We start from the raw sequence: 25,022 nt of genomic DNA, 5'->3' as shown, positions 1-25,022 counted from the left end.
GGAATCCAAGCCCAGCCAACCCCCTTCACGAAGCTGTGTGACCCCAGACAAGTTTCGTAACATCTCTGGTTTGTGGTTTGTCTGTGGTGGAACTCTCAGGAGGGCCTCTCCAGCCCAGACTGTAATGGGTGGGGGAAATATTATAAACTTCTTTTTTAGAGAGTGCCTTCAAAAATGTTTGTGATTGTTCTTGCTTCAGGTATGGGAAACAGAAACTTTGAATGATAAATTGAGGTGCAGCCGTTAGCACTGGACCGAGTTTCACTGGGAAACATCCCCCGGGGAGCGTGGGTAAGTGGGTGGCTCTGCCCCCTACCCTCAGGGGTGCAGCTTGATGACTTGATAACAACCCACCAGCTGCTGTGGTCTAGACTCTGCTCATGTGAAGGTAGAAGGAAGCATAGAGGCTGCTGCACCCTAACTGCACATTTTGCAGGGGAGAAGCAGAAGCCCTGAGGGGGAAGTGAGTTGCCACAGTCGCTCTCGAATGGCACAGCATCCCTACAGCTGACTCTCAGGCCAGGAGCTCTTTTCTCTCCCACCCTGGGCTGGGTTTGTCCACAATGGTGTCTCATTCCCATCTGCCAGCAGCAGTGCTGTGACCCTGGATGGGAGGGGGCCTGGGGCTGCCAGGAGCAGGAAAGTTGAAGGGCGTGAGGAACACAGCCCACAGAACACTCCCTGCACCTCCTGGGGTCCCAGACTAGGCCCCACACCCACGGCCCGCCCCCTTCCTTGCCCACAGCCTTGGGTCCAGGCATCCCAGCTGCCCCTGGAACAGGCCTAGGAGCCACCATGCCCTCAACAGAAATACCAAGGATGGAAGAAAGGAATTCTGTCTGCCATGCTCCCATGCCAGCCACTTCACTCAGTTCCAAGAAGTCAAGTACCTTGTCCAGGAGGGAAAGCAGAACTTTCCTTAGGCCCAGGTCCCCTCACTGCCAGGCTCTGCCCTCAGAAGGGAGCTCTAGCCCAGGAGAGAGCCCTTCATGCTGTAGTGTCATCAGAGAGGGACTGCATTCTAGGTGCTGGGGTCTCATTCTCTTCAAATGTCCCGGTCAATTTTCTAGGCAAATAAAGCATTCCCATAAGAATATCCATTTTATTATTTTAATGCTTATTTATTTATTTTTGAGAAAGTGAGAGAGAGCATGATCAGGGGAAGAGCAGAGTGAGGGTAACAGAGGGTCCGAAGCAGGCTCTACATTGAGCGTGGAGAGCCTGATACGAGGCTTGAACTCATGAACCGTGAGATCATGACCTAGGCCGAAGTCGGATGCTTACCTGATTGGGCCACCCAGACACCCCCATAGAAATATTTAAGTGTTATTATTTGCCCCTGGGATTCCTAAGAACCCGGACTTTCAAACTTCAAACATTGAAACAATATAAAGTGTGTGTTCCTATTACTTTTCTACATATGAAGCTACTCTGGGGACACGGTCGCAATGGTGGGGTTGGAAAAACTTGGTCTGAAATGGTGGTTTCTTCACTTACCTGTGTATGACCTGTCCAGTGGGGATAACACTAACCCTCTCTCAGGGCCATTTCAAGGCTTCCACTAGATGTGTGCACAGCGCCGGGTACATAGTAGTCACTGGAAGATGGTTCTCTTCCCCTCTTCCTCTTGGTTCTAGAGATTTGGTTCTAGAGATTTTTAGTCTGTTCAGAGAGAGAGAGAATGGCCATTTATATATTTCTTTTATTTATATAGACAATATGCAATAAAATTGAACTGATGATATCTAGCAAGTAGCTATAAGAAGTAAGGGGAAGAATTGGAATCAGATTGTGCCTAGACAGATCCCAGTTAGTGTAGGGAGGTGACTTAGGCCCCTTTTGATATCAAGGCACAGAAGTCCACCTTAAATTCACTCAAGTAAGAGAGAGAGTTTATTAGTGCATAGAATTGGGGAGTTTATGTCTTTGGGCACTGTTGGGTCAATGGCTCTGAAGATGTCATATCTCTGTCTGTCCTCTCGTTCTCCTTCCTTAAAGGCTTATGCCTTCTTAATGCAAATGAGTTTTCTCCACTAGGCTGAGAAAGATGCACCCTGGAAACTCCAGGCTGAAAAGCTACCCTATTTCTTCCAATGCCTATATTTAAATCCCACAAAAATATCCAGACTAGCCCTGCTTGGCCATGCATACATCCACTGGACCAGTCATTCTTGCCAGAGTAAGGACTAACATGAATGTCTATGTCTGGGTCACACGGGCACCCCTGGGGGTGAGGTTGATGGGCAGGGATCTATGACTCACTGTCCCTTTCAAACACTGAAATGACAGAGGGATAGTCCCCACAGAAGAGACACTAAAGACATCTTTGTCCATCTAATGGGTACATCACAAATGTAACAAAGTAATGTGATCCAAGGAGACAAATGGCCATTACCTAAACCTAGTTGATGCAGAAAAGTTCAAACAAATGTTGTTAGGGGAAGTAGTGAACGATTCCATTCAGAAAGAACATGTAGAATGAGGTGGTGTTTGAACAAGGCGTGAAGACTTAGTCAGATTCACCCATGAGGTCATGGAAGAAGGTTAAAGCATAAAGTTGAGGCCAGCCCCCCCAAGCCACCTACTCACTAATTCAGACACATTCTGACCTTGAAAGTCTTACCAATGATCTTGTAGGAGGTCTTCTACTGGACAGGTGTGGAGGAAGAACTAACTACTCCAGCTAGAGTGTGTTCCCCAATTCACAGTGTCGCCATCCTCAGAATTTATTGAGCACCTACTGTTTGCAGAGCCTTGTGTTCAGAACACAAAGGAGAAAGCAAAACCCTTCCTACTGAGGAGCTAGACATCTGGTCAGGAAAACAGCACATTCCCACAGTTCGAGGTCAAACACACCACCATGCAGAGAGCATGATGGAAACCAGTGCCTGGAGAATTCGGAGAAGGAATGGCCAGGCAAGTGAGGTGTCCTAGAGAACTGTTGAGAAAGCAACCTCTCAGCTGAGCTTTAAAGCGGAGCTTCAGTCTTTGTGAGGCGCAGGGAGGGCCCAGGCAGACCATCCATTCATTCAACAAGTTTATTGAGCAGCTACTGTGTTTGGAGCACTAGAGACACAGTAGTGAACAAGAGAACATCACTGCCCTCAAGGAGCTTACATTCTAGTGGGTGAAACACATACTGAACAAGTAAACACATCAACATATAACACCACAGTTATATGGAGAGTGCCAGCGCTATGAATTAAAATGAAGGAAGGTGCGGAGGTAGCACCAGAACGGACATGAGTGAAGTGGGTGCAAGAGATCAGGCGGAAGTCGATGGAGCTGAGGCTGTAGGGCAGGGAGACAGCCCCAGACTCTTAGAAGACATGGCTGGGTTGTCACAGTGGCTGGCTGCCAGGAGGAGTCATCCGGGCAGCAGACAGATGACTTCCAGGAAGTGGAAAATGAAGGGTTCTCCTGGGAGGGCAGCACACAGGCCCTGCAGGTGAGCTGTCTGAGGTCATGGGGGCAAGTGAGGAAGGCCCCACTGATCTGCACAACCCTGATGCCATCCCCCTTCCCTACTGTCACCCCTGATCACATTCCTAGGACAGGCATGCGACAATGTAACCCGTCACACACACACGCACACATGCACACACCACACACACAATGTCCCAGCACATTTCACCTCTACCCGCAGTCCAGTCTCTGCAAGATGTCATTCCCCCTCCTCAGGCGCTCCCTTCCAGACGCCGGCTCAGACCAAGACATGGAATAAAGATGAGCTATGTAGGGCCAGACCAGCGGGTGTCCCCTCCTGCTTCGGTCACCATGGCAACTTCTGACAGGAGCAAAAACACGGGCTTTCTGCAGCTCCTCGGAGCTCCCTGGCTCCTTTGGGCAGTTCTGTAGGGCGCAGGGCTGTGTACCCCCCCCAACCCCCTCCGGGCGTCTCAGGGTCATTAGCACTCCTGCAAGTCTGCAGAACATGGACTAGAATTCCACAGCCTGTCTGAGCCACCACCACCAGGGAGGTCAGGCCTGAGTCAGGGCCCTGAGCTGTCCGATTAAGATAAGCATCGGGGTTTTATGATTAAACCTAGCCGGAAAAGCCTGCCTTGTCAAAGCTCCGCCTCCACATCCCAGACCCCTTGACCCATCACCCACCTGGAGGGAAAAAATAATTAGCTGCTTTAGAAAAGGAAAGAAAAAATTTCAGGTGTAGTTGTGGCCTGAGCCTCCCTTAATTTAAGTTTATAGAACACATTATCACCTACCAAGCCCTTTCCCTCACTCTCATCTCAGCCTCGCCACCACAGTCCAGACACTGCAAAAGCCTTACTTTCCAAACAGGGGCCCTGTGACTCTCAACTGGAGGTGGGGCCACCCAGCTCTAAGCGACACATGCAGATGAGGGGAGAGGAGACTTTTTTGGTTGTCTTGCTGTTTTAGGACATTGCTTAGCCCTCAGTTAGGTACTTCATCTCCCCAAACGAATTCTTCCTTCCCCCTCATTGCAGGCAGGGCTCTTGGTAGCAAGCAACAGAAAACAGTGTCACCTCTGGCCCTCACAGAACTGGCAGGAGGCAAAAGGCCCAAGAGAAAAAACAGGCAGAGCCAGGGCAGCTCCAAAAACCAAAGAGTGGCAGGCACATCCCTGTGAATTAAAGTATGTGCCTGAAACCCACTCACAGCAGGCGCTAGGTTTTTCCTCACACGATATCCCCCAAACACTTCTGACACCAGATGGGTGATTTTTCCACACCTAACAACCCTCCAGCTCTCTGCAGGCACCAACTGGGTGTCCTCTGATTTAACTCAATGTTGACACCATCTAGCTAAAGTCCGTGTCAGCTCCCACAAGGTGAGGGCTCAGTCCTGCCGACTGTAGCCACTTCACATGCCAACTGCAAGTCCAGGTTGTTGCAGGCACTTCTTTTTTTTTTCTTTTATAGTTTATTGTCAAGTTGGTTTCCATATAACACCCAGTGCTCATCCCCACAAGTGCCTTCCTCCATGTCCATCACCCATTTCCTCCTTTCCCCCACCCCCATCAGCCCTCAGTTTGTTCTCAGTATTTAAGTCGTTTATGGTTTGCCTCCCTCCCTCTCCTTAACTATTTTTCCTCTCCCCCATGGTCCTCTGTTAAGTTTCTCCTGTTCCACATAAGAGTGAAAACATATGGTACCTGTCCTTCTCTGCCTGACTTATTCCACTTAGCATAATACCCTTAAGTTCCATCCACGTTGCTACAAATGGCCGATTGCATTCTTTCTCATTGCCATGTAATACTCCATTGTATAGATAAACCACATCTTCTTGATCCGTTCATCAGTTGATGGACATTGAGGCTCTTTCCATGATTTGGCTATTGTTGACAGTGCTGCTATGAACATTGGGGTACATGTGCCCCTATGCATCAGCACTCCTGTATCCTTTGGGTAAACTTCTAGCAGTGCTATTGCTGGGTCATAGGGGAGTTCTACTGATAGTTTTTTGAGGAACTTCCACACTGTTTTCCAGAATGTCGCCTGTACTGGCTCTAAAGTGGGAATGGCCACCTCCTGCGAGTCACCAGTTTGCTAGAAAAGATGAGCAAAACTCAGGGAAGCATTTGCTTGCATTTACCCGCCAAAGAAAGCCATGCATAGGGCAAGGTGTGAGGAGGGGGTGCGGAGCCCACATGCCCCTACGGGTGTGCCCCACCTCCAGAATTTCCATCTGCGCACCAACCCAGAAGCTCTTTGAACCCCTTCAGTTAGGGTTTTGATGGGGGCTCATGAGGTAGCATGAGTGATTAAATCATTAGCTGCTTGTGACTGGCTCAATCTCCAGCCCCTCCCCTCTCCCCCCAGGACAGGGGTGGGGCTAAAATTCCAACCCTCTCACCACTGAAAGGCAAGCAGCCTGTCCTGAGGGGGGCTTTCTAAGAGTGGCCTCATTAACATAAACTCAGTCAATGTTGAAAGTGGGCTTGCTCCTGTCACGTCTGTGGTTCTAGAGCTGCTTCAAGAACTAAGAACAAAAACCAGATATTACAACAAGAAATATTCTTATTGCTCCTATCACTTAGGAAATGGCCAGGGCTTTTAGGAGCTCTGTATCAGAAACTGGGGATGGGAACCAAACATTGTATGTATTCTTATTATATGTCACATCCTCCCGTAGTCCATTAGCAGGGATGGCCTGGCTAAGATGATGTTACCTCCCCGGCACTTCACAGCGTCTCCAAGGCTCATGGGCCAAAAATGAACCCTCACCATTTCTCCATCTGGACCTCACACCCACCGGATCCTGAGCCCTGGGTCTGAGCATCTGACTGGCCAAGCTCTAGTCATGTGCTCACACCTGGCTGTCAGGGCACGGGACAGGAAGGAGGGAGGGTCTGATCCCCTCCTTCCAGTGAAGCAGAGGTGCCCAACCTGCGTGTTGTCCAGCACAAAAGGAGCCCCCTGAAAACAGAATAAGGCAAACAAACCAGACCAATGCCATCAAATCTCCACTGTGTTGTTTTATATTTTGTCCAGCACATGCTTATTATGTTGGTTATAAATGTCAGAAACACGGTTTCTCCCTGTGTTGAGCAAGATGGCCCCCGGCAACCAAGGGTCAGCATGGAACACAGCTGGTTTCTGGATAATTCTGGTACAGAAACCTAGGAGACCTCTGATTGGCCTGGCTTGAGTCAGGTAGCTTGACCACCTACTCAGGACAGAGGGCATGCCCATCATATAAGAAGCACACACAGAAATGCTCTTTCCAGAAGAGGGAAAGGACTCTGGGTAAAAATGACCTCATGATGGTGGACATGGGGAGGTCCTCCAGTTACACCTGTGACTGCCCAGTTACACCCAGATCACCCTACATGCCAGCTCCCAGTCCTGGCACTTGATGCAAGACAAGGCTATTCTTGTTTTCCTAGGGCCTGGCTGCCTGCATCTGAGATGCTAAGGGCAGGACAGGTCTCATGAGGACAGGTGGAGAGGGTACCAGGACCGGGTCCCCTCTGCTTCTCTGAGCCTGTCCAGACTGGCTCAGACGTGAGCAAGTATAGGTCACAGTGCACAGGATGGGGGCTGGGGAATCTTTGAGCTGGTTCATTCCACAAGCGTCTAGAGAGAGCTGCATGGTGTGAAGTGCTCATGTTCCAGGATACAAAGCCTGGTTCTCACCCTCCTGAAGCTCGGGGTCCAGTAGAGGAACCATCAGGAAAGTGCTATGGCTTGGTGTGAGCCAGTCTGGAGCTGTACCGCAGAGGTTAAATCCCCTTCCTTAGTCTTGTGACTAGGGGCAAGCTACTCAACCTTGCAGTGCCTCAGTCTCCTCCTCTGTGGAATGGAGCCCAGGCTAATCCTTGCCTCACAGGGTTGCCATGAGGATTAAATGTGTTAGTACACGTCCAGCTCCTAGAACAATGTCCACTCTTAGTAAGTGTCAGCTCATATTGTTGTGATGATGTAATTGTTTCTCTGATAAGCTCTCCTTGCATCCCAGGCACACACTCTGGCAAGTGAAGGAAAAGTTCCAGAAAAAGAAAACCCCTGAGAAATAAGGGGTAGAAGGGAGGGAAGGGTGTTCCAGGCTGCATACGGTGGAAAAGCAGTAAAACAGTTCTAGCGAAGCAGCCCAGAACAGACGGGGCAGGCAGGAGCCGGGGAATCCAGACAGGGAGAGGGTGGCTTCTGGGTTTCTTAGAACGGAGAGCAGTAAGGAGTGACAGCCGCCACACTACCAGGCTCATACTGCCTTCACCCTGGAGAGAGCCAGAGACAGAGGGGGTGGGTTAGCAGCCCCTGCAGCCTTCCCTGCCCTCGGAGTCCATCTAGGAAGTGGGTTTGAAAGCTGTCCAAGTAAACAGATTAGGTCATAATGTGACCAGGTCATAATTGGCTGAATGACTGAGCTGCACCCACCCACCTGGCTCCTCCAGCCGCCGGGGAATTAGCTCACGGTTGGCATGGCCTCCTTTGCGGCAGCCGCTGTGGGCCCGAGTGAGCCAGGAGCGTGTTTGAGCAGCAGACCTCCTGTGCCGTGTAGGTACCCACCCATGCGCTGGTATGTCACCACTACAAAAAGCCCGATGTGCCCCTGAGGCCTGTCCTCTGCTACAGGGCACGCATGGGCCTGGTGGGGTTAGGGTCTGGCCTTGGTTTTCTGGGTGCATCCTCTGGCTTTCCTCCTCCTCGGGCTGTCTGCCTTTGCAAAGCTCAGAGTGAGAGAAAATGTGTTCCTTGGAGCAGGAAAGACTCAGGTTAGATGTGAAGAAAGCTTATTTGCCCAGGTGTCAGAGGACTCTTCTTCCCAGGGCCTGTGCTCCAGAGTGCCTGGTTTGTCCCTACTGCCTGGTCAGACCAGGCAGCTGTCCAGTGCTGGCCTCTGCTCCCCGGCACCCAGCTGGCCCCTCTCCACCAGCTCGGTGTCCACCAAGTGCCCACTAAGTGGATGACCTTCCATACTCAGCTCCCGGCTGGCGGGGAGGGAACAGCTCCATTGGAGCTCTCAAGGCACGGGCATCCGGAGGGTGCGCTCGCTGGGACACTGATGACCAGAGAACAGAGAACAGATTCTTTTTCAGCGAATCCTCACCACCTGGATGTGCTGGGGGCCATGGGAAGCAGTTTAGCGCTCCGTCCCTGCCTGCGACGTGCGACAGGGATATAGTGATCCCAGGATGAGTCCCTGACTCAGACCTCTCCACACCCCACACATGCCTCAATGATAATAATAATCTCAGGTGGGTGCAGCTCTTCAAAGGTTGTAGAGAGCTTTCATGTAAGATACAGCCCATCCTCACAGCATCTTCATAAGGCTGGTGAGGAGAGAGCTGAGCCCCAGCCCTGGGTTTATGGGTAGCAGATCTGGGACCAGAGCTGAGGCATTCAGCCACCTGCCCTGGCTCTTACCAAGTGGATAACACACTATCAAGGCTGGATCACCCTCGGCATCCTGGACTGAGGACAGGGGTGTTTAAAATATGAGCACGGAGTGGTGTTTTCCCAAGTCGGGCTGTTTCTCTTCTTCTGGTGGCAGACCTGCTGGTCACATCTGCATGATGAGGATCTGAGCGGGAGATCTGAGCATCTGGCGGAAGGTGGGGTCAACTGACTTCATCTCAGTCAGCTTCCAAGAAAGGATGTACGGTGCGGGGAGTGGCTCAGGCCACCTGGCAGGTGACTGCTCAGTGCAGCACTGAATGGCTTATCTGGTGATCTGACTGATGTAGCAGTGATAGCTTTCATCATTTTAAGAATAATATTTGGGGCGGAGGACACCTGGATGGCTCAGTCAGTTAGATGTTCAACTGCAGCTCAGGTCACGATATCAAGGTTCCTGGGTTTGAGCCCAGCATCAGGCTCTGTGCTGACAGCTCAGAGCCTGGAGCCTGCTTAAGATTCTGAGTCCTGCTCTCTCTGCCCCTCCCCTACTTCCACTCTGTCTCTCTAGGTCTCTCTCTCTCTCTCTCTCTCTCAAAAATGAATAAACATTAAAAAAAGAAGAAGAATATTTTTTAAAGTATAACTTTGTCTAAGGCTTACTATATAGCAGGTGCTGTGAAGGGCTCGGTGTTACTTTAGTCCTTGAAATGACCCAGGAAGTGGATATTATTCCCTCCAGGGCCGGCTTCATGAGCAAGGAACCCAGGCAGCCCTACTGAGCCCAGGGTTGCGTTAATGCTCTCCTGTTGCCATCTTGAAATTCTTAGTACTTTTTAACAAGGAGCTCTGCATTTTCATTTTGCACCAAGCCCAGCAAATTACGTAGACGGTCCTGGTTACCCCCAACTCTTAGAAGAGGACACAGAAGCACAGAGTGGTTGTGAAGCGACAGTCGGTCCATGATCACAGAACTGGGCCCCTCGGGAGTCTAACCCCAAGGCGCACACCCTCTGGAGTGGAGAGGCCAACCAGAGTCAGACTGCCCAAGTCCCATTGCTAGGACTGTCTCCAGTGACTCACTCCATCCTTCTCGGCCTCAATTTTCTCACTCGTGAAATAGGGTGATCCCACCTAATCCTCAGGGCCACTGTGAGGCTTGAGGGAGAGGATGCACACGCACGAGTGCTTTCACACACTCCCTAAGCTCAGAGGATCAAAGCATCATCCTTAGCTGACTCAGTGCATTGGCGCTCCTGTTGATGCCTCCAAGTCATTCTGACACTGTCTTCACAGGCCTTCTCTGGAGTGCTTTAGAAACCACCGATTCAAATAAACTCCCCCTGCCTTTAGAGACAGCCCCATAAAGTCATCAAGTCCTGGCTGTTCCCCACCCCAAAGGGAAGACCCTTTCCTTACAGGTTCTCCCTCCTGCCACAGATGCCCCTGTCCTCTGCGGTGAGCGTGCAGCTGAAGGAGAGAAAAGGGGGACTTGGAATCCACGTCATCTGCTCTCACAGCTGCGGTATGGGGAGTGCTGCTCGCGGTTTGTCTGCAATTAGATCCTCTCCAAAAGTTGTCACTGGAAATGATCAGAGCTCTCCTGTCAGTGGAGAGAAGTCCTGTGAGGTAGAGCCGCCCGGAGGCACACTCAGAACAGATCCTGGCACCTTGGCAAAGAGGCAGAGGCGCCTGGGAGGGGCTGCTAATGGGTCATTAGATTTGGAGAGATTCTAAAGAAGTCTTTGTGACCTTGAGGCTGCCCAGACACACCCTTAGGGAACGCCCCACATTTGCAGGGCATGCTAAACCTGCAGAAAGTTCGACCAGACATTAGTTCTGCCAATCCCCCACACCTAGGAGATGGCTATTATCACCCCCATTTTATAGGTGAGAAAACTGAGGTTCAGGAAGCCTGACAGCACCTACAGCTAGGCCATCTGATCCTTAGCCTAGTGTTTCTATTTCAAGACCTGGCCACTCACTCACATCACCTGGGGAGCTTTGAAAATATGCTAATGCCTGAGTCCCACCCCAGAACCCCCAGGAGCGGGGCCTGGGAATATTTTTTGTGGAAGTTTCTCAGAGGATTCCCAACAGTGTGCCTAAAGGTGAGAACTGAGTTTCTCTGCCATTAGTTGGGGTAGAATATTTCTCCTCATTCCTCAGGGATGTCCCAAAACGGGGACCAGGCTTGGAGTGGGGAGGGCCACCAGTCTGCCTTAGGTCACATCACGCTGCAGGTGGAGATTGTAGAAACAGTCCAGAAAGAAGGCAAGCTCTCTTCTTCTCCTTACAATGTTGATTTATTTTTGAGAGAGAGAGAGAGACGGAGAGGGACAGGGAGAATGAGCGGGGTAGGAGTTGGGGGGGGGGGCGGACAGAGGATCCAAAGTAGGCTCTGTGCAGAGAGTGGAGGGCCTGATGCAGGGCTCAGACTCACGAACCATGAGACCATGACCTGAGCCGAAGTGGGACACTTACCTGACTGAGCCACGCAGGCACCCCAAACGCCTTGAACATCTCCATTGCTAGGTGGGAAAGAAGCCCCATGGCCTCCCCGGGGGACCAAGCCTGTGCTTTATTTCCCTCTCCTCAATTTCTGCTCCTCCGGTGCTTGCCCACACATATTCCTGTGCCCAGTTCCCATCGTCCAGACAAGTAATCAGAACTCTGTTTTAGTTTTTCTCCTTGCAGAGATCTTTTCGGGCACACACAAGTCAATAAAAAATCTGTCCCTTCCCTTCCTTGTCCACCCAACAGTGTACTCTCCAGATTATGGATGTCTCATTTTTTTCATGTAAGCTTTGTCTTGGACTTCGTTCCATGCCAGTTCATTCTTTCTCTGCATGCCCTCTACATGTGTTTTTAAAACTCCTCCTGAGAACCAAGGATTTCTCTCTCCAGTCTGAATCAAGTGTCCTGCTCTGATGAACCCATCTGCACTGCTGGGACCCTGTGGGCAGGAGACTGGGGCCTCACGCTGACGCCTGGTGACTTCCTTACCCTGAGACGTTCTGACAGGAGGCAAGAGCCTCGACTCAGACCACCTCTCCAGAGTTGGGAAGGCCAAAGCGGATCTGAGAGCCACTGCCCTTTGTTCACAAGGCTCTGCAGTATGGGCATTTTAGGTGATTAAGAGACCCATCTTTCTAGAATGGTGAGTCACAAGCCTTGCTCTGTTTAATAATCCTCCTAGAGTGAGGTCGGCTCTTCCCTTAGCTACAGGTTTATTTGCTTCCTCCTCTGAAGAGGTGAGGTAAGGTGTTGTTCTTGGAGGACGGAGCTGAGAGTGTGCGGGAAGACCGGCAGGAACCCAAGGATGCGGGATGTGGTGGGCGGGGCCGGGGGCGGGGTCTGCGTCCCGGGAGGCGGCACAGCTGTGTCTGCCTCGAGACCCACAAGGGAGCATCCGACCACCCAGCCTTGTCCTATCTAACTCCCAAGAGCTCTCTGTTGAGTCATACAACCTCTCAGAGACTCAGCTTCCTGGCGTGTAACATGGGGACACAAAGAAGTAACCACAGACTTGCCATGAGGATTACAGGAGATAATAGAGGTGGAATCAGGTCATAAATGGTGAAACACTGTACAGAGCATTGATTTATTACTAACTTCTCTACAATGAGTTAAGGCGTTGAAGTTACCTTGCTTCTAGTCCCGAGCAAGTAATCAGCAGCCCTGTCCCCTAACCTCCCCTGCTCTGCGCCTCAGTTTCCCCTCGCGAGCAGCTCAGGAATGTGGCAGGCCTCCTGCCAGGGGAGGGACTAGCACTGACATCATTTCGTCCTTCCTGCAGGGCCTCCCACCAGCAGCAGCTGCTCGCCGCCTGCCCTTCCCCGTGAGGAGGTAGCTCAGTCCCACTTCCCTGCCAGTCTCTGATCCGCCTGTGCCTCCAGGACTGACAGATCTTCTTGGCAAATCTGCCCCCCAAAGATTCCTGCTCCCGCTTGTCTATTCCTGCCTTTTGTCAAGCATGGCAGCCACAGGACTCCGGGAAGAATCTTAAATCCTGAACCCCCACAGCTCCGTGGGGCCCATCCACGGTCCCTCTGGCTTCGGCAGCTGCTCACTTCCTAGCGATGCCCTCAGGAGCCTTGACCCCAGCTGGATGAGATCATTCCAGAGTGGGACCCAGCCTTGCCACCTACCAAGATTTCCACAGCACCCTCTCCCCACCACCACACATGTCTGGCTCCCCCAGCAGACTCTAGAATGGCTGTGCCCCAGATCCAAGTAGAAGAGGTGGTAGGTGGTGAAGAAGAGCCTGGAGCCACCCTGCCTCCCGACGACCATCTCAGGAGCCTGAAGGCCCTCACGGAGAAACTGAGGCTGGAGACCCGAAGGCCCTCCTACTTGGAATGGCAAGCCAGGCTGGAGGAGCAGACGTGGCCCTTTCCGAGGCCAGCGGCTGAGCAGGGGGAGTGTGGGGAGAAGGAGCCCTCATCCCCCAGGAATGAGCCCAGGCAGCAAGCCCCACCTAACGGGAGTGCCAGCCGGGCCCCTGGGCCCCAGCCCACTGGCAAGCTGGAAGGCTTTGAAAGTATTGACGAAGCGATAGCCTGGCTCAGGAAGGAACTGGTAAGTGGCTGCCCCTCCAGGAATCCCTGGAAAAGATGCCTCTCTGTCTCTCTGTCTCTGTCTCTGTCTCTGTCTCTGTGTCTCTCTCTCTTCTCTGTCTGTGTCTCTCTTTACCTCTCTCTCTCTCTCCCCCCATCTCCATCCCTCCAAATTGCATATCTGCCCGTTTTCCTATCATCAAGGGTAGACCTCATTACTGTGTGGTTATGTGAGGTCCACGGGCCAATCAGCCCCTCATCACAGGTACTTATGGACGAAGCAAGTGTGCCCTGCCCCCTCCTTCTCCAGTGCCCTCCTGGAGCATAGTCTCATACGGCCATCCCTTGACTGATAAGGGTGTTCCTGGAGTGTGATGCCCCTCCTCTCTGAAACCCTCCCAGCCTCCATCTAACCTGCTGCTGGTGGCTCCAGAGGGCCCTCCTCAGCAAGCAGCGGTCTGCCTGGGTGCTGTGCTGGAGTGCAGGGCGGTGCGGGCATGCTGCGTGGCTGGGGGGCTGCTGTGAGGAGCTCAGGTTCAGCCCAAGATGTTCTGTTCATACTGAGCCATGCCCAGCTGGTGGTGTGGCTGATCAGACCTGCCGTGAAAACCTTTGGCTGCCCACCCCCAGAGGCTGAGTGGGAATCTGCCCAGAAGTCAGGATGGCGATGGGGCTGGGGAAATGAGCATGAGCAACAGGTGTGTTTGGGGGGTTCACGGCCTGACCTTCTCTCTGCCCACGGGCACAGCAGGCTCCCATCAGGGGCATCTCTCGGCAGTGAGAAAGGAGATGGGTGTTCAGAGCTTTGTGCCCATAGCCCAGGGGAGAATCACTGGTCTAGGCATGATGCTAGGCATAATCTCAACTCCTGTGCCTCCTCATCACCTGTGGCCCTGGTCACCCCTGTCCAGTCAAGCCCCTCTGGCCACAGGTGAGCCAGCACCCAAGGGCCAAGTGCCTTCCAGAGCCACTCGTAACTCTTGTGTCAACAGGGTCGACGCAGGCCTCCCTGGTTTGTTCTGCAAAGTCCTGAAAAATAAATTGCCACTGGGGCCTAGAATTCCTCACGGGTTGTAGTAAACAATCGGGGCACGGGGAAGGGAGGATCAGGGATTCAGCTGTCTGATTAATTGGAAATCTTTTTTTGTTTTAATCTTTAATGATGAAACTGCTTCACAAACACACCATTCCACTGTGTGTGTCTTTAGTAACTGGAGTATAAGTTGGCTTGTGTAGAAGACAGGGCATCTGTGGGTTCAGGCTGTGTCTCTGGACACTCTACTGCCACTGGGCACTCACAGGGCGGGGTTGGGGCGTTAAGAGGTGAGGAAAGAGGACAGGCAGCGGCCAAAATGGCCCGTGGAAGCTGTTCGTTAAATTCCTGAGGGTGAACTGCTTTAATTTGTTTTCATAAATAGAATAAAAATATCCCCATCAATCAAGGATTCAATTACTTGGCTTTGGGTCCATTTGAGGTTTTATTGCTCTTGGGAGTGGAGGCTTTTGCTTTCTAAATAAATTTAGCATTCCTTGTGGGCCCCCCATTGAGGTAGAGATTAGAGAAGGAATTCCCTGTGTATAAACCGGGAGGGAGATCTCTAGAACTTGTCCTCCTCATCCTCTAGATGACAGAGGTGTCTCTCAACCCCAGCTGTGTATTAGAGTCACCTGGGAAGGCTTGAAATGTCCCAGAGCCTAGACACACCTCATCTCAATCAAATGAATGTCGGGGGGAGGAGGGAGACCCAGGCACTGGTAGATTTTAAAGCTCTCCAGTTGCTTCCAAACTGCAGCCTTGATTGAAAAGCATTGCTCTAGACCAGCAGCTCTGCTCATCTCTCTCGCCCAGCCATTGCAGATCCAGTAGCATGAGTGCCCTAGCCAGACCGTGCTGAGAGAAGGCAGGTCAAGGACAACCATGGGTGATGTAGACAGCAACGCCCTGTAGGCAGAGACAGAAGCGCTAATTGTCAGAACTAATTTAGCTGCCAAAGGCTGTCTTAAATAAGTACAGAGGATATCACCATTAAATACTGCTTGATATTTGCAGTATTTTCTTTTTCCTTTTTTTTTTAATGTTTACTTATTTTTGAGAGAGAGAGACAGAGTGCAAGTAGGGAAGGGGTAGAGAGACAAAGAAATGCAGAATCTGAAGCAGGCTCCAGGCTCTGTGCCGACACAGGGCTCGAACCCACGAACTGTGAGATCATGACCTGAGCTGAAGTTGGATGCTTAGCCAACTGAGCTACCCAGGTGCCCCCCCCTTTTTTTTAATACACAGTGTAGTAGGATTTTTTTTAGTTTTTATTTAAATTCCAGTTAATTAGCATACAGTGTAATATTAGTTTCAGCGTAAAATCTAGTGATTCAACACTTCCATACAACACCCAGTGCTCATCACAGCAAGTGCCCTCCTGGATCCCCATCACCTGGTAACCATCAGTTTGTTCTCCACAGTTAAGAGTCTGTTTCTTGGTTTGCCTTTCTTCCCCGACCCCCTTTACTTGTTTGTTTTTTTTATTAAGTTCCACATATGAGTGAAATCCTATGGTTATTTGTCTTTCTCTGATTGACTTATTTCACTTAGCATTATGCTCTCTAACTCCATTCACATCATTGCAAATGACAAAATTTCATTCTTTTTTATGGCTTGGTAACATTCCATTGTATATATGCACCATCTCTTCTTTATCCATTCATTAGTCAGTGGACACTTGGGCTGTTTCCATAATTTGGCTATTGATGATGCTGCTATAAACATCAGGGTACATGTACCCCTTCAAATCTGTATGTTTGTATCCTTTGGGTAAATAACTAGTACTGCAATCCTAGGTCATATGGAGTCCTATTTTTAACTCTTTGAGGACACTCCATACTGCTTTTGAAAGTGGCTGCACAGTTTATTTGATGGTATTTTACACCCTTCCACCACTTCTCTGTGCTAATGGGGGTGGGTAATAATAGTAATAATTATACTGAGATCTGTCACTAATTGAGTGTTTATTGTGTGCCAGACACTTCACATGCATTACTTACCTCTTTGGATTGTCACATCACTTTCCTGCTAACCCCATGTTACAGAGGAGAAAACTGAGGCTCAGAGAGAAATGCGGCAATAAACTAGAGAGTAGAAATTTGAACAATGACCCAGCTGGTTGCATTGTCCATGCTCTTCTTAGCCACCATACTACATAGTATCTTGCAAAGGCAATTGATTTTGCTCTGTGATTCCTAAAAATGTGCGTTCACAAAGATGCCAGCAGTCAGCAGAATGCATAGGAATGGGGGCAGGGGGAGAAACCAGATTGAAAGAGAGTCTTGTCCTCTCTCCATTATTACATAGGAGTTGTGTGACCTGTGTGATTGCTGATACTGTTCCATTTCACAGATGAGAACAGTGAGACTCATGGAAGCCAGATACCCTGCCTAGGATGATATGACTAGTAAGTGGCAGAGCCAGAGCTTGAACTCAGCCTTTACTATTGAGAGTAGAGGGCTATGGGGAGAGAAGCAGATGAGGCAGGAGAGGCAGCCCTCCCGCAAAGGGGCCAGTTGGGCATGCTGAATAAGCAATGACAGAGGCTTGTGCTCCAGAAATCACCCCGGAGCACCTCTTAGAGCAGTGACTCCCAAACTAATGTGCACGCGGGTCGCCTGGCTCTCTTGTCAAACTAAAGATTCTGATCCCATTGGTCCAGGATGGGGGTCCATGTTTTCAAATTTCCAACAAGTTCCAAGGTAATGCTACACTGTTGGCCAATGGACCAGACTTGGAGAACCAACGACTGAAAAGCACGCAAGGCTGAGGCTAGAGCACCAAGTCGCGACCTCACAGGGAAGTCCCAGAGATCCCCAGGCCTGCATCCAGGGCCTCGCCACAGCCATAACCACCTTTTCAGCTTGGAGCTCAGCCAGTAAAAGGGCCTTTGAGAAGGAAGTCCCAGCATCCCACACTGAGCTGTCAAGAGCCAGATTCCATCAGATTGTATGTCTGAGGTCAAAAGCACCTCAAATGCAGACTGGCAGGCCACCTTGAACGTGCACTTCTGCCTGCATTTAGGGGATTAAATAGTAACAAAGGCAACTTGTAAAATCCTCACATTGTTGAACAGAGTTCAATGTCTGAACAACAAACCTGTTCTCACATTTTTAAAATTTCAGTCAAAACTTTAAACTCGATGCCATTTGTTTTCCTCATTCGTCATCTGTCAGATAAGATGTCATTAAAAATTAACCTGTTTTCTGAACCCAGTGAAAGTGGTTTCAAATAACCTCTGTGTTATTTTAAGCCCAGAATTAAGTTTTCTCTAACCGTGGTTAGGCTCCCTCTGCCAGTTTATCAGGCTCACCTGCAAATTTGTCTTTTCGCCCTATATGGCCAAGGTAACAGACTAAAAATCTGCAATTCAGTCAATCAGGTGGCTGTTTTCCCTACATGATGCCAGACCCTCGATTTGATGGAAGTTTTGGCTCGGTAGTGGGTTTGCGCCCAGCAGAGGGCAGGCCCGGACAGCCTTATGATCAGCCCAGGGCTGTCCCGGGAACATTTAACAAACCCAGGGAGGATCTGCTGTCAGTGGGGACTCTTAGAGGCAGGAAGTGCTGGGTCTGGATGGACGGGCTGGTCCAGCCGCCGCCTCCTATGAAGCCAGCTCAAAGGCAGAGAGTGACTGCCTGAATCTTATTTCCAAGGCAAGAAAGGTTCCTAAGAGCTCCCTTGGGGGTTCACTCTTCCTCTCCAATTTCACCTCAGGGAAAATAACCCCAGGAAAAGTCACTCCTGACATGCTCCGGGGACCTGGAGGTAGGGCAGATGTTTTGTTCAGGCTCCTGTGTTGGATGATACAAGGAAAGTGGAGATCCTCAAACCCCATTGGCATTACTCCTTCTAGGTAGGAAGGCCTGGCCCTTGGCTCTCCAAGTATGCAGGGATCCTGTGGCTGGCTGGCTATGGAGAGCGGTGTTTGCAGGAGACTGACTCAGAGGCCCGTCAAATGGCCGTGGTGCATCTTTGCTGGTTCCAGACTGTTCGTGTTGTCAGAAAGTCCCAGCCTGCAGCTTCTCACCTCTGGGGAGGCCTCGCTAGGTGGCCAAGTGGCCTAGTATGGGGGCAATCCTTCAGGAAAGAGTGAGCTAGCCCAAGTCTGAGCCTGATGCTGTGGGACCCAGCTCTCTGGCTGAGTCTGAAATTCAGAACATTTCACAAACCTCTTACAGTGCTTGGTCCAAGAGCTTGTAGCACAAGGAGAGAGGAGGTGTTCCCTTCTGCCTCCTCTCTTCAACCCTGCTAAAATGTTCCCCTTGCCAACCTGGAAGAGAAAGAAAAGGGAGAAATCTTCTTTTGGCCTGTGTGGTGCCAAAACTAAAAATAAGACAAAACATTCCAGCTTCCTAAGGGGTTGTTTTTGTGGCGAGAATCCTTGGGCGGTGACAGATATTTTTTTGCAGCTTCATGCAGGTGTTTGGTCCCTGCCGAAAGCCCCCAGAAAGGTGTTTATGGTTGTTAGAAAAAGGGAAGAGGAACCTGACAAGTTTTAATAATTCTAGGGCCTGCCGTGGCAGGTGGCAGGAGCTCATGGACCTGAACTCAGCTGGCCCCTCTGTGGCCACAGCTTGATTTCAGCCTCTCTTGATTAACCCTTTCTTGCCTGTGCTGCCTGCTTAGCAAGCATATGCCTGGTGTGTCCCAGGCACAGCCGACAAGGCCCGGGTTATCCATTTCTGCTGAGCTATACAGTCGAACGGCAGTCCAAACTCACTGAGCAACTTCTGGTGACACGGAAGTGAAGGTGGAGCCACAATGATGCTTCTAGGGAACATCCGGGGAGCATGTCATGGTCCCCAAAGCACTTTTACATATAATAGCCTGTGGGAAAGCTTAGAGGTATTTGCTATCCCCATTTTACAGAGAAGACTCAGGCTCAGAAAAATGATAAGCCTGAGATCAGAGAAGTTAAGAGACTTAGCCCCAAGGTTATATGCAAGGGCATGGCCAAATGAAGACATACACCCACGTCCTAGATCTGGATCCAGATCGCTTACCTTGTACTACAAGATGTACTACAAGATCTATGTACTACATAGATCCTCACATTCAGTGCTCTAATCAGTGGGACCAGGAGTTGTCAGAGAGCCTGTATTTCAAACCCTGCTAATTACATGTGTAAACAGGACACGTGTGAAGGGCTTCAGAGTTCCTTTGCCTGATTCTAAGTCTTCTCCATGTAGCTTGGGGCTTCCAGCCTATCTGGCATGAACAACCTACAAGAGAAGATTCTGTTCTGTTAATCTAGCCACATACTGGTTCTTCGATGGTTATTAAAGTATTTATAAACTAAGGCACCAGCAAAGGAAATAGGATGAAACATCAATGATCTTTACTTCTGGGTACCAGTATTATTCTCTGGACTTTTCTGTAGCTTCTGGAGTTTCCAAAAAAGGAATAGATTACATTTAATTGGGAAGAAAAAGATTTAAACGTAAAAGGCTAAAGAAAGAGAAATCCCAGGCTCCTGTCTGTTTTGCCAGTGTAATTGGTACACATTCCTCACTTTGTAATCTACGGACTTTTTTTTAAAAAGACACAGAATCTCCTAGACTGAGATGAGAAACATAAGGCCTGGATCTGCAGAAATTCTCCAGTCCAAGAATCAAGTCTTGCCTCTGTCCTTCCCTTGCGTCTCTTGCAGTGGAAAGGAAGGGTAGACTGAAGCCAGAGCAGAGGCTTGCTGCTGGTACCCATCCAGAATAGCAGTAGACAAAAGACCCGGGCTGTAAAAGACAGGCAGGGTCTGTCTATCATCCAGTCCTCTGTTCATCTAGGGTAGCCAGAATCCACTGAGGGCCTGAGCTTAGGAGCTGTGTGCAGGTGGGGGCCTGTGTGAATAGGACAAGGTGCTCTATGAGGTGCTCCCGTTTATGGAGGAGACAGACCCAAAACACAGTTACGTGGAGTGGCAGGAGCTATACTAGAGGTATAGTAAATTTTGTTTCAAAATGCTTTAGGGAGCTACATTGCACGAAATTAACCAAAGGGACATAGATCCCTAGCTTCTTCAGCAACTGAATGCATGGCTTTAAGCATAATTGACTTTAGGCTTCTCCTGAGTTCCCATTTACATTCTTCCTGTAATAATTATTTTTTTAAATATTTTTTATTTATTTTTGAGAAACAGAGACAGCGTGAGCAGGGGAGGGTCAGAGAAAGAGGGAGACAGAGAATCCCAAGCAGGCTCCAGGCTCTGAGCTGTCAGCACAGAGCCTGACATGGGGCTCGAACCCACGGACCGTGAGATCATGACCTGAGCCCAAGCCGGATGCTTAACTGACTGAGCCACCCAGGCACCCCTCTTCCTATAATAATTAAAACCCAATTCCTCTGATAGGCACCCTCCCAGTTACAATATGTTAGTGTGTAGTAACTGTTGGAAGAAAAGATCCCCCAGGATATTTGTAAAAATACAGATCCTTCCCAACCCTGGGTGGAAATTCAGATTCCATAAATCTGGGGCAGTGTCAGGAGCTTGACAAGTTCCTGTGGGTGGTTCTAATGCAAGTGGGTCCCTAACCAGTCACGGGTGGAGTGGGAAAAGCATAAAATGTGTAGCTGAATTAGACTTCCAGTCAGGTCCTACTATATCCTAGCTGTGTGACTTTAGGAAAGCCAGTTAGCATAGCCCTAGGTTTTGTCATTGTGAAATAGAGACAATACATACCCGCTTGGCCGAGTGTTGTAAAGGGAACATGAGGAGGACAGGGTGGAAGGGTGTGAACACTTACTGAGTTCCTGAAGTGGTCAGGCACTATGTACTAAATGTGCACATTTATATCCATCACACTATTTCGTATACACAGTGCTCTTTTAAGGTAGGCATCATCCCCATTTTGCAGATGGGAAAATTGAGGTAAAGTAATTTGGTAAAGATCAACCGGCAGGGCAGGGGCTTTGACCCAGATCTGCCCTACCTCAGAGCTCCTGCCTTGAATGGCTGCTAGGTAATACAGATTTCCTCCTATGATCAAATGAACATGAATGCACTTTGTATTTCATGAAATTTTATGCTCCTTCAACATATTTCAACTCCCGGAAAGAAAGTTTCCTTGATTTTGCACTCTTTCCAAGAACTCCACAGCCCCCCTCCCCAGAAGTCTTCATTATTTTAATACAAAGACCAGGTCTGGTGGCACATAGGATCAGAAGAGACTGTTCAAGCCCAGGCTGAACAGCCCTGTTCTGAGGGATGTATTAGTTTATAAGCTTCTGGAACCACCCCTGTCCCCAAGCTGCCACCAGGGCCAAAAACCCCTGAGCACTGCCCAAAGGCTGTTGTTGGTCATGTCCCTGGGCACACTCAGTGAGCAGGCAAATGCCAGGAAAAGGTGATAGAGAGGCTCACTCAAGGCGGCTGAGCCTTTGGCAGTAGAAACAGTTTCTAGGTCTACACCAGGGGCCTGGCACTCAGGAGCCATGGCCCACAGCTGCTGGGCCACTCAGGGGCTGAGGGAGAAGGAGAGTCCTAATCCAGTCAGAAGTTCTGGCTTCTCTGCCTCCCGAACCGCCCCCCCCATCCAGGGCAGGCATGCCTTCTAGCATGAGTGCCTAAGGAGGACCAAACTCCTCCAATAGTACTAGTTCTAATAGTGCTAGCTAGAAGTAGGAACAGAACCACAGAATGCTAAAGCAGGAGGGAGCCAAAGGGCGAATCACACCTGTTTTTCAGTGGAGGGAAATAATGCAGAGATCCCATGAGTATGCCCATCAGTCAGCTCTCACGGGCTCCTGCCCAACCTTGTCCATCCTACCCGCTCCTTGGCTTACACTCTGCTGGCAGCCCCCATGGTTGCTGCTGGCCGTAGTCCACTGTACTCACCAGTTTGTGACCTTCCTAAGCCCCTAGGACATGTGGGGGAGGGGCAACCCTCATGCCCTAACTCTGGGCTGTGATAGGGGTAGCTGGGTCCCAGATGCTCCAAGGCACAGCAAGTACCCTGGTGAAGTGGGTTCTGAGTTCACCCCAGTGCCACAGGCTGCCATGAGGTCCCCAGGCAGATGAGGCCCAAACCATCTGTTCTTCTAAAGGAGGCAGGCTCCAGGGTAATGGAGTGTGAAATGACTTTGGAGAGCAAAGTGGCCTCAATCATACCTGGAAGTTGGGGCAGAGAATAGATTGACTTCACTTCCTCTTGGAGGTACAGTGAGAATCCATAGATAGAAACTACAGGGGCATAGGAGCCTTGGTTACTCACACAAGCCCCAGTTCTACAGGGCTCTTGTCCCCACAGCAGGTCTCGTGGTCAGCCAGTGCTTCTGGTTAGTTCATGGGCTTGCTCAGCATTAGACATGAAACTTCTGTTCCATGAGTCGTATCAGGGCTCTCTAAGGATGCCAGGACGCCTTAACACCCTTCATTCAGTTGACAACTGCCCTGACCAAAGCTGATCTCTAGCACTCTCTTCAGGAAGTGCTATCCCTGCCTGGAATGGTTGGTGTTTCCTATAGGTGCAACTTCTGAAGGCAATGCAAGGAGCCCATGGAAGTGCAGGAACATAGTCCCCACAGAGAGTGTCTCCTCTCTGTCAGCTCCCTCACCCAGAGATACCCCAGCAGAGCATCTTGGTTTCAAGAGGCAAGAAAGACAGCCCTCCTGGGGTCTGGCTGGAAGACCCACTGCAGCCCAGAGTGAGTGAAACAGTTCTAGGACTGGCTGTTGGCTCAGCGAGGCCCCTGCTGACTGTCTAGGGCAGTGGCTGGGAAGATGGAGAAGGCCCCACACTTGCCAAGCTAAGGACACCCTGCCTGGGAGGGTCTCTGACATCCATTTCAAACCCTGAAGTGCTTTGGCATTACCAGCTCCATGAACTCAGATAAGCGATGTGATGCAGGAGATGCTAACACTCCCCTACCAGTCCCACCGGGCTGTGCTTACGTGTGAAGAGCAACACAGGTGTCAGGTGTAAGTAATCATCGGCAATGTGTGTGGGAGGCATGATTTGGTGACTAGCTCTGCTCCAGACCCTGTTGGAGAGCAAAGATGAATGATACAGGGCCTCGGCACCCAAGGATTCCTATTAACAGTAGGAGAGATGAGTGTCATACAGGAAACAACAAAAGGCTGAGCCCTGCATGAGTTCTGACCATGAAGAAGGGATTAAGTGGAACTAAAACTTCTGGAACCTCACGTCCTATACAAAGGGTCTCTATATGTGCTATTCATTGAATTCTCAGAGCAGATATTATGATTATGCCCATTTCACAGACAAGGAAATTGGAGCTCAGAGAGCTTGAGCAACTTGGCCAGAGTTGCACCACTAGTGAGTAGTAGTGAAGGACTTGAAGGCCATGAGCCAATGCTCTATTCATTCTACTCACTTCCTCTCCAAGGTCTGGAGGGCAGTGTGGGTGAGAAAGTCAAGAATTGTTGTCCTAGGATTGTGTCAGCTGTAGAAAATCAAAGTCTGGCTGTGGGGAGGTATCACCCATTGAGGGAGGGAGGAAGGGAGGGAGGAAGGAAGGGAGGGAGTGATTTCATTCATTCATTCAACAAACGGCTTTTGGGCACCAGAGCTATGCACCAGGCACTGGGATGGACCTAGTGAACACAGTCTTAATTTCTCCTTGGTATTTTACCACCTAGTGGTGAGACAGATGAGTAAATGAACACAATGGGTGCCTTGTGTAGGTGCTGTGGTAGGAGGCACCCATGGGTGAGGAATATCATATAGCCTGCAGGGTTTGGGGGCAAGGGCTCTAGCTGAAGGATGGTGGGATGGGAAAGAGTGGTTCTAGGGGAAGGAATAAGGACCCAGCATGGCTTCTGAGGAGGAAAAGAGACTCAGAATGGGAGAACTGAAGCTGGAGAAAGCAAGGGAGCCAGGAAGGCTGGTTGTACCTTTGAAAGATTTGAAGAAGGGGAAAGACTTGTCCATCAGCCTCTTGAGTGTAGGGCCCAGCTCAGACAGTGGGAGGGGAGGCAGAGAGGAGCCCAAGGTATAGAGTGTGGGGTGACTGTGGGCACGCGAGTCTGGGCCTGTCCTTCCCAGCCTGGCAACATTCCTTTCTTGGGTGTACAGTTTCTAGGCTTACCTCATGTCCTTGATGCAGTCTTAATCAGGTAGGGGAAGGTGATCGCATCCCCTTTCCATATAGCGGTCACATCACCTGCCCAGAGCCACTTATCCTCTTAAGGGCTGATCTAGGGCTATGTCTTAGTCCCTTGGTGCTACAGCAACAAAATACCACAGGCCTGGTAACTTAGAAACAACAGACATCTAATTCTTACAGTCTGGAGGGTGCAAGTCCAGGATCGGGGGACCAACATGGTCAGAAGAGGGCCCTCTTCTGGCGTATAGAGTTCTCACCAATTCCTCATGTGGTGGAAAAGGTGAGGGATCTCTCTGGACTCTCTCATAAGAGCATTAATCCCATTCATGAGGGCTCACCCCTCATGACTTAAGTGCATGCCAAAGGTCCCACCTCCAAATACTATCACATTGGGCATTAGGATTTCAACATGGGGATTTTGGCATCATGCAAACATTGAGACCCAAGCCAACTAGAACCCAGAGCCTCTGGGGACAGATCTGGGGATTCTTCAGAATGTATCACCCTATCTTTCCCTAAGGCCAGCCTCATGAGTGAAAATGA

The 25,022-nt window shown here is 50.2% G+C and overlaps 1 protein-coding gene across 9 annotated transcripts in view; it reads left to right on the top strand.

Annotated features, from left to right (window-relative positions):
• The window catches only part of FAM167A (family with sequence similarity 167 member A), a 40,562-nt gene that overhangs the window by 6,064 nt on the left and 9,476 nt on the right, over positions 1–25,022 (top strand). For 4 of the 9 annotated variants that reach the window (XM_029938646.1, XM_029938645.1, XM_029938644.1 and 1 more), the window contains exons 1-2: positions 7,872–8,001; positions 12,619–13,400. In XM_029938646.1, coding sequence (XP_029794506.1) covers positions 13,035–13,400 — 366 coding nt within the window. In that variant the 5' untranslated portion in view covers positions 7,872–8,001; positions 12,619–13,034. Of the gene's footprint in view, positions 1–199; positions 292–7,871; positions 8,002–10,240; positions 10,345–10,413; positions 10,449–12,618; positions 13,401–25,022 lie in introns of those variants that run through there. The other 5 variants (XM_029938641.1, XM_029938642.1, XM_029938640.1 and 2 more) reach the window with 5 other exon arrangements.

Source organism: Suricata suricatta, chromosome 1, assembly GCF_006229205.1.
Source record: "Suricata suricatta isolate VVHF042 chromosome 1, meerkat_22Aug2017_6uvM2_HiC, whole genome shotgun sequence".
In the NCBI taxonomy this organism is placed as follows: Eukaryota; Metazoa; Chordata; class Mammalia; order Carnivora; family Herpestidae; genus Suricata; species Suricata suricatta.
This window is presented reverse-complemented; position numbering and strand designations above follow the sequence as displayed.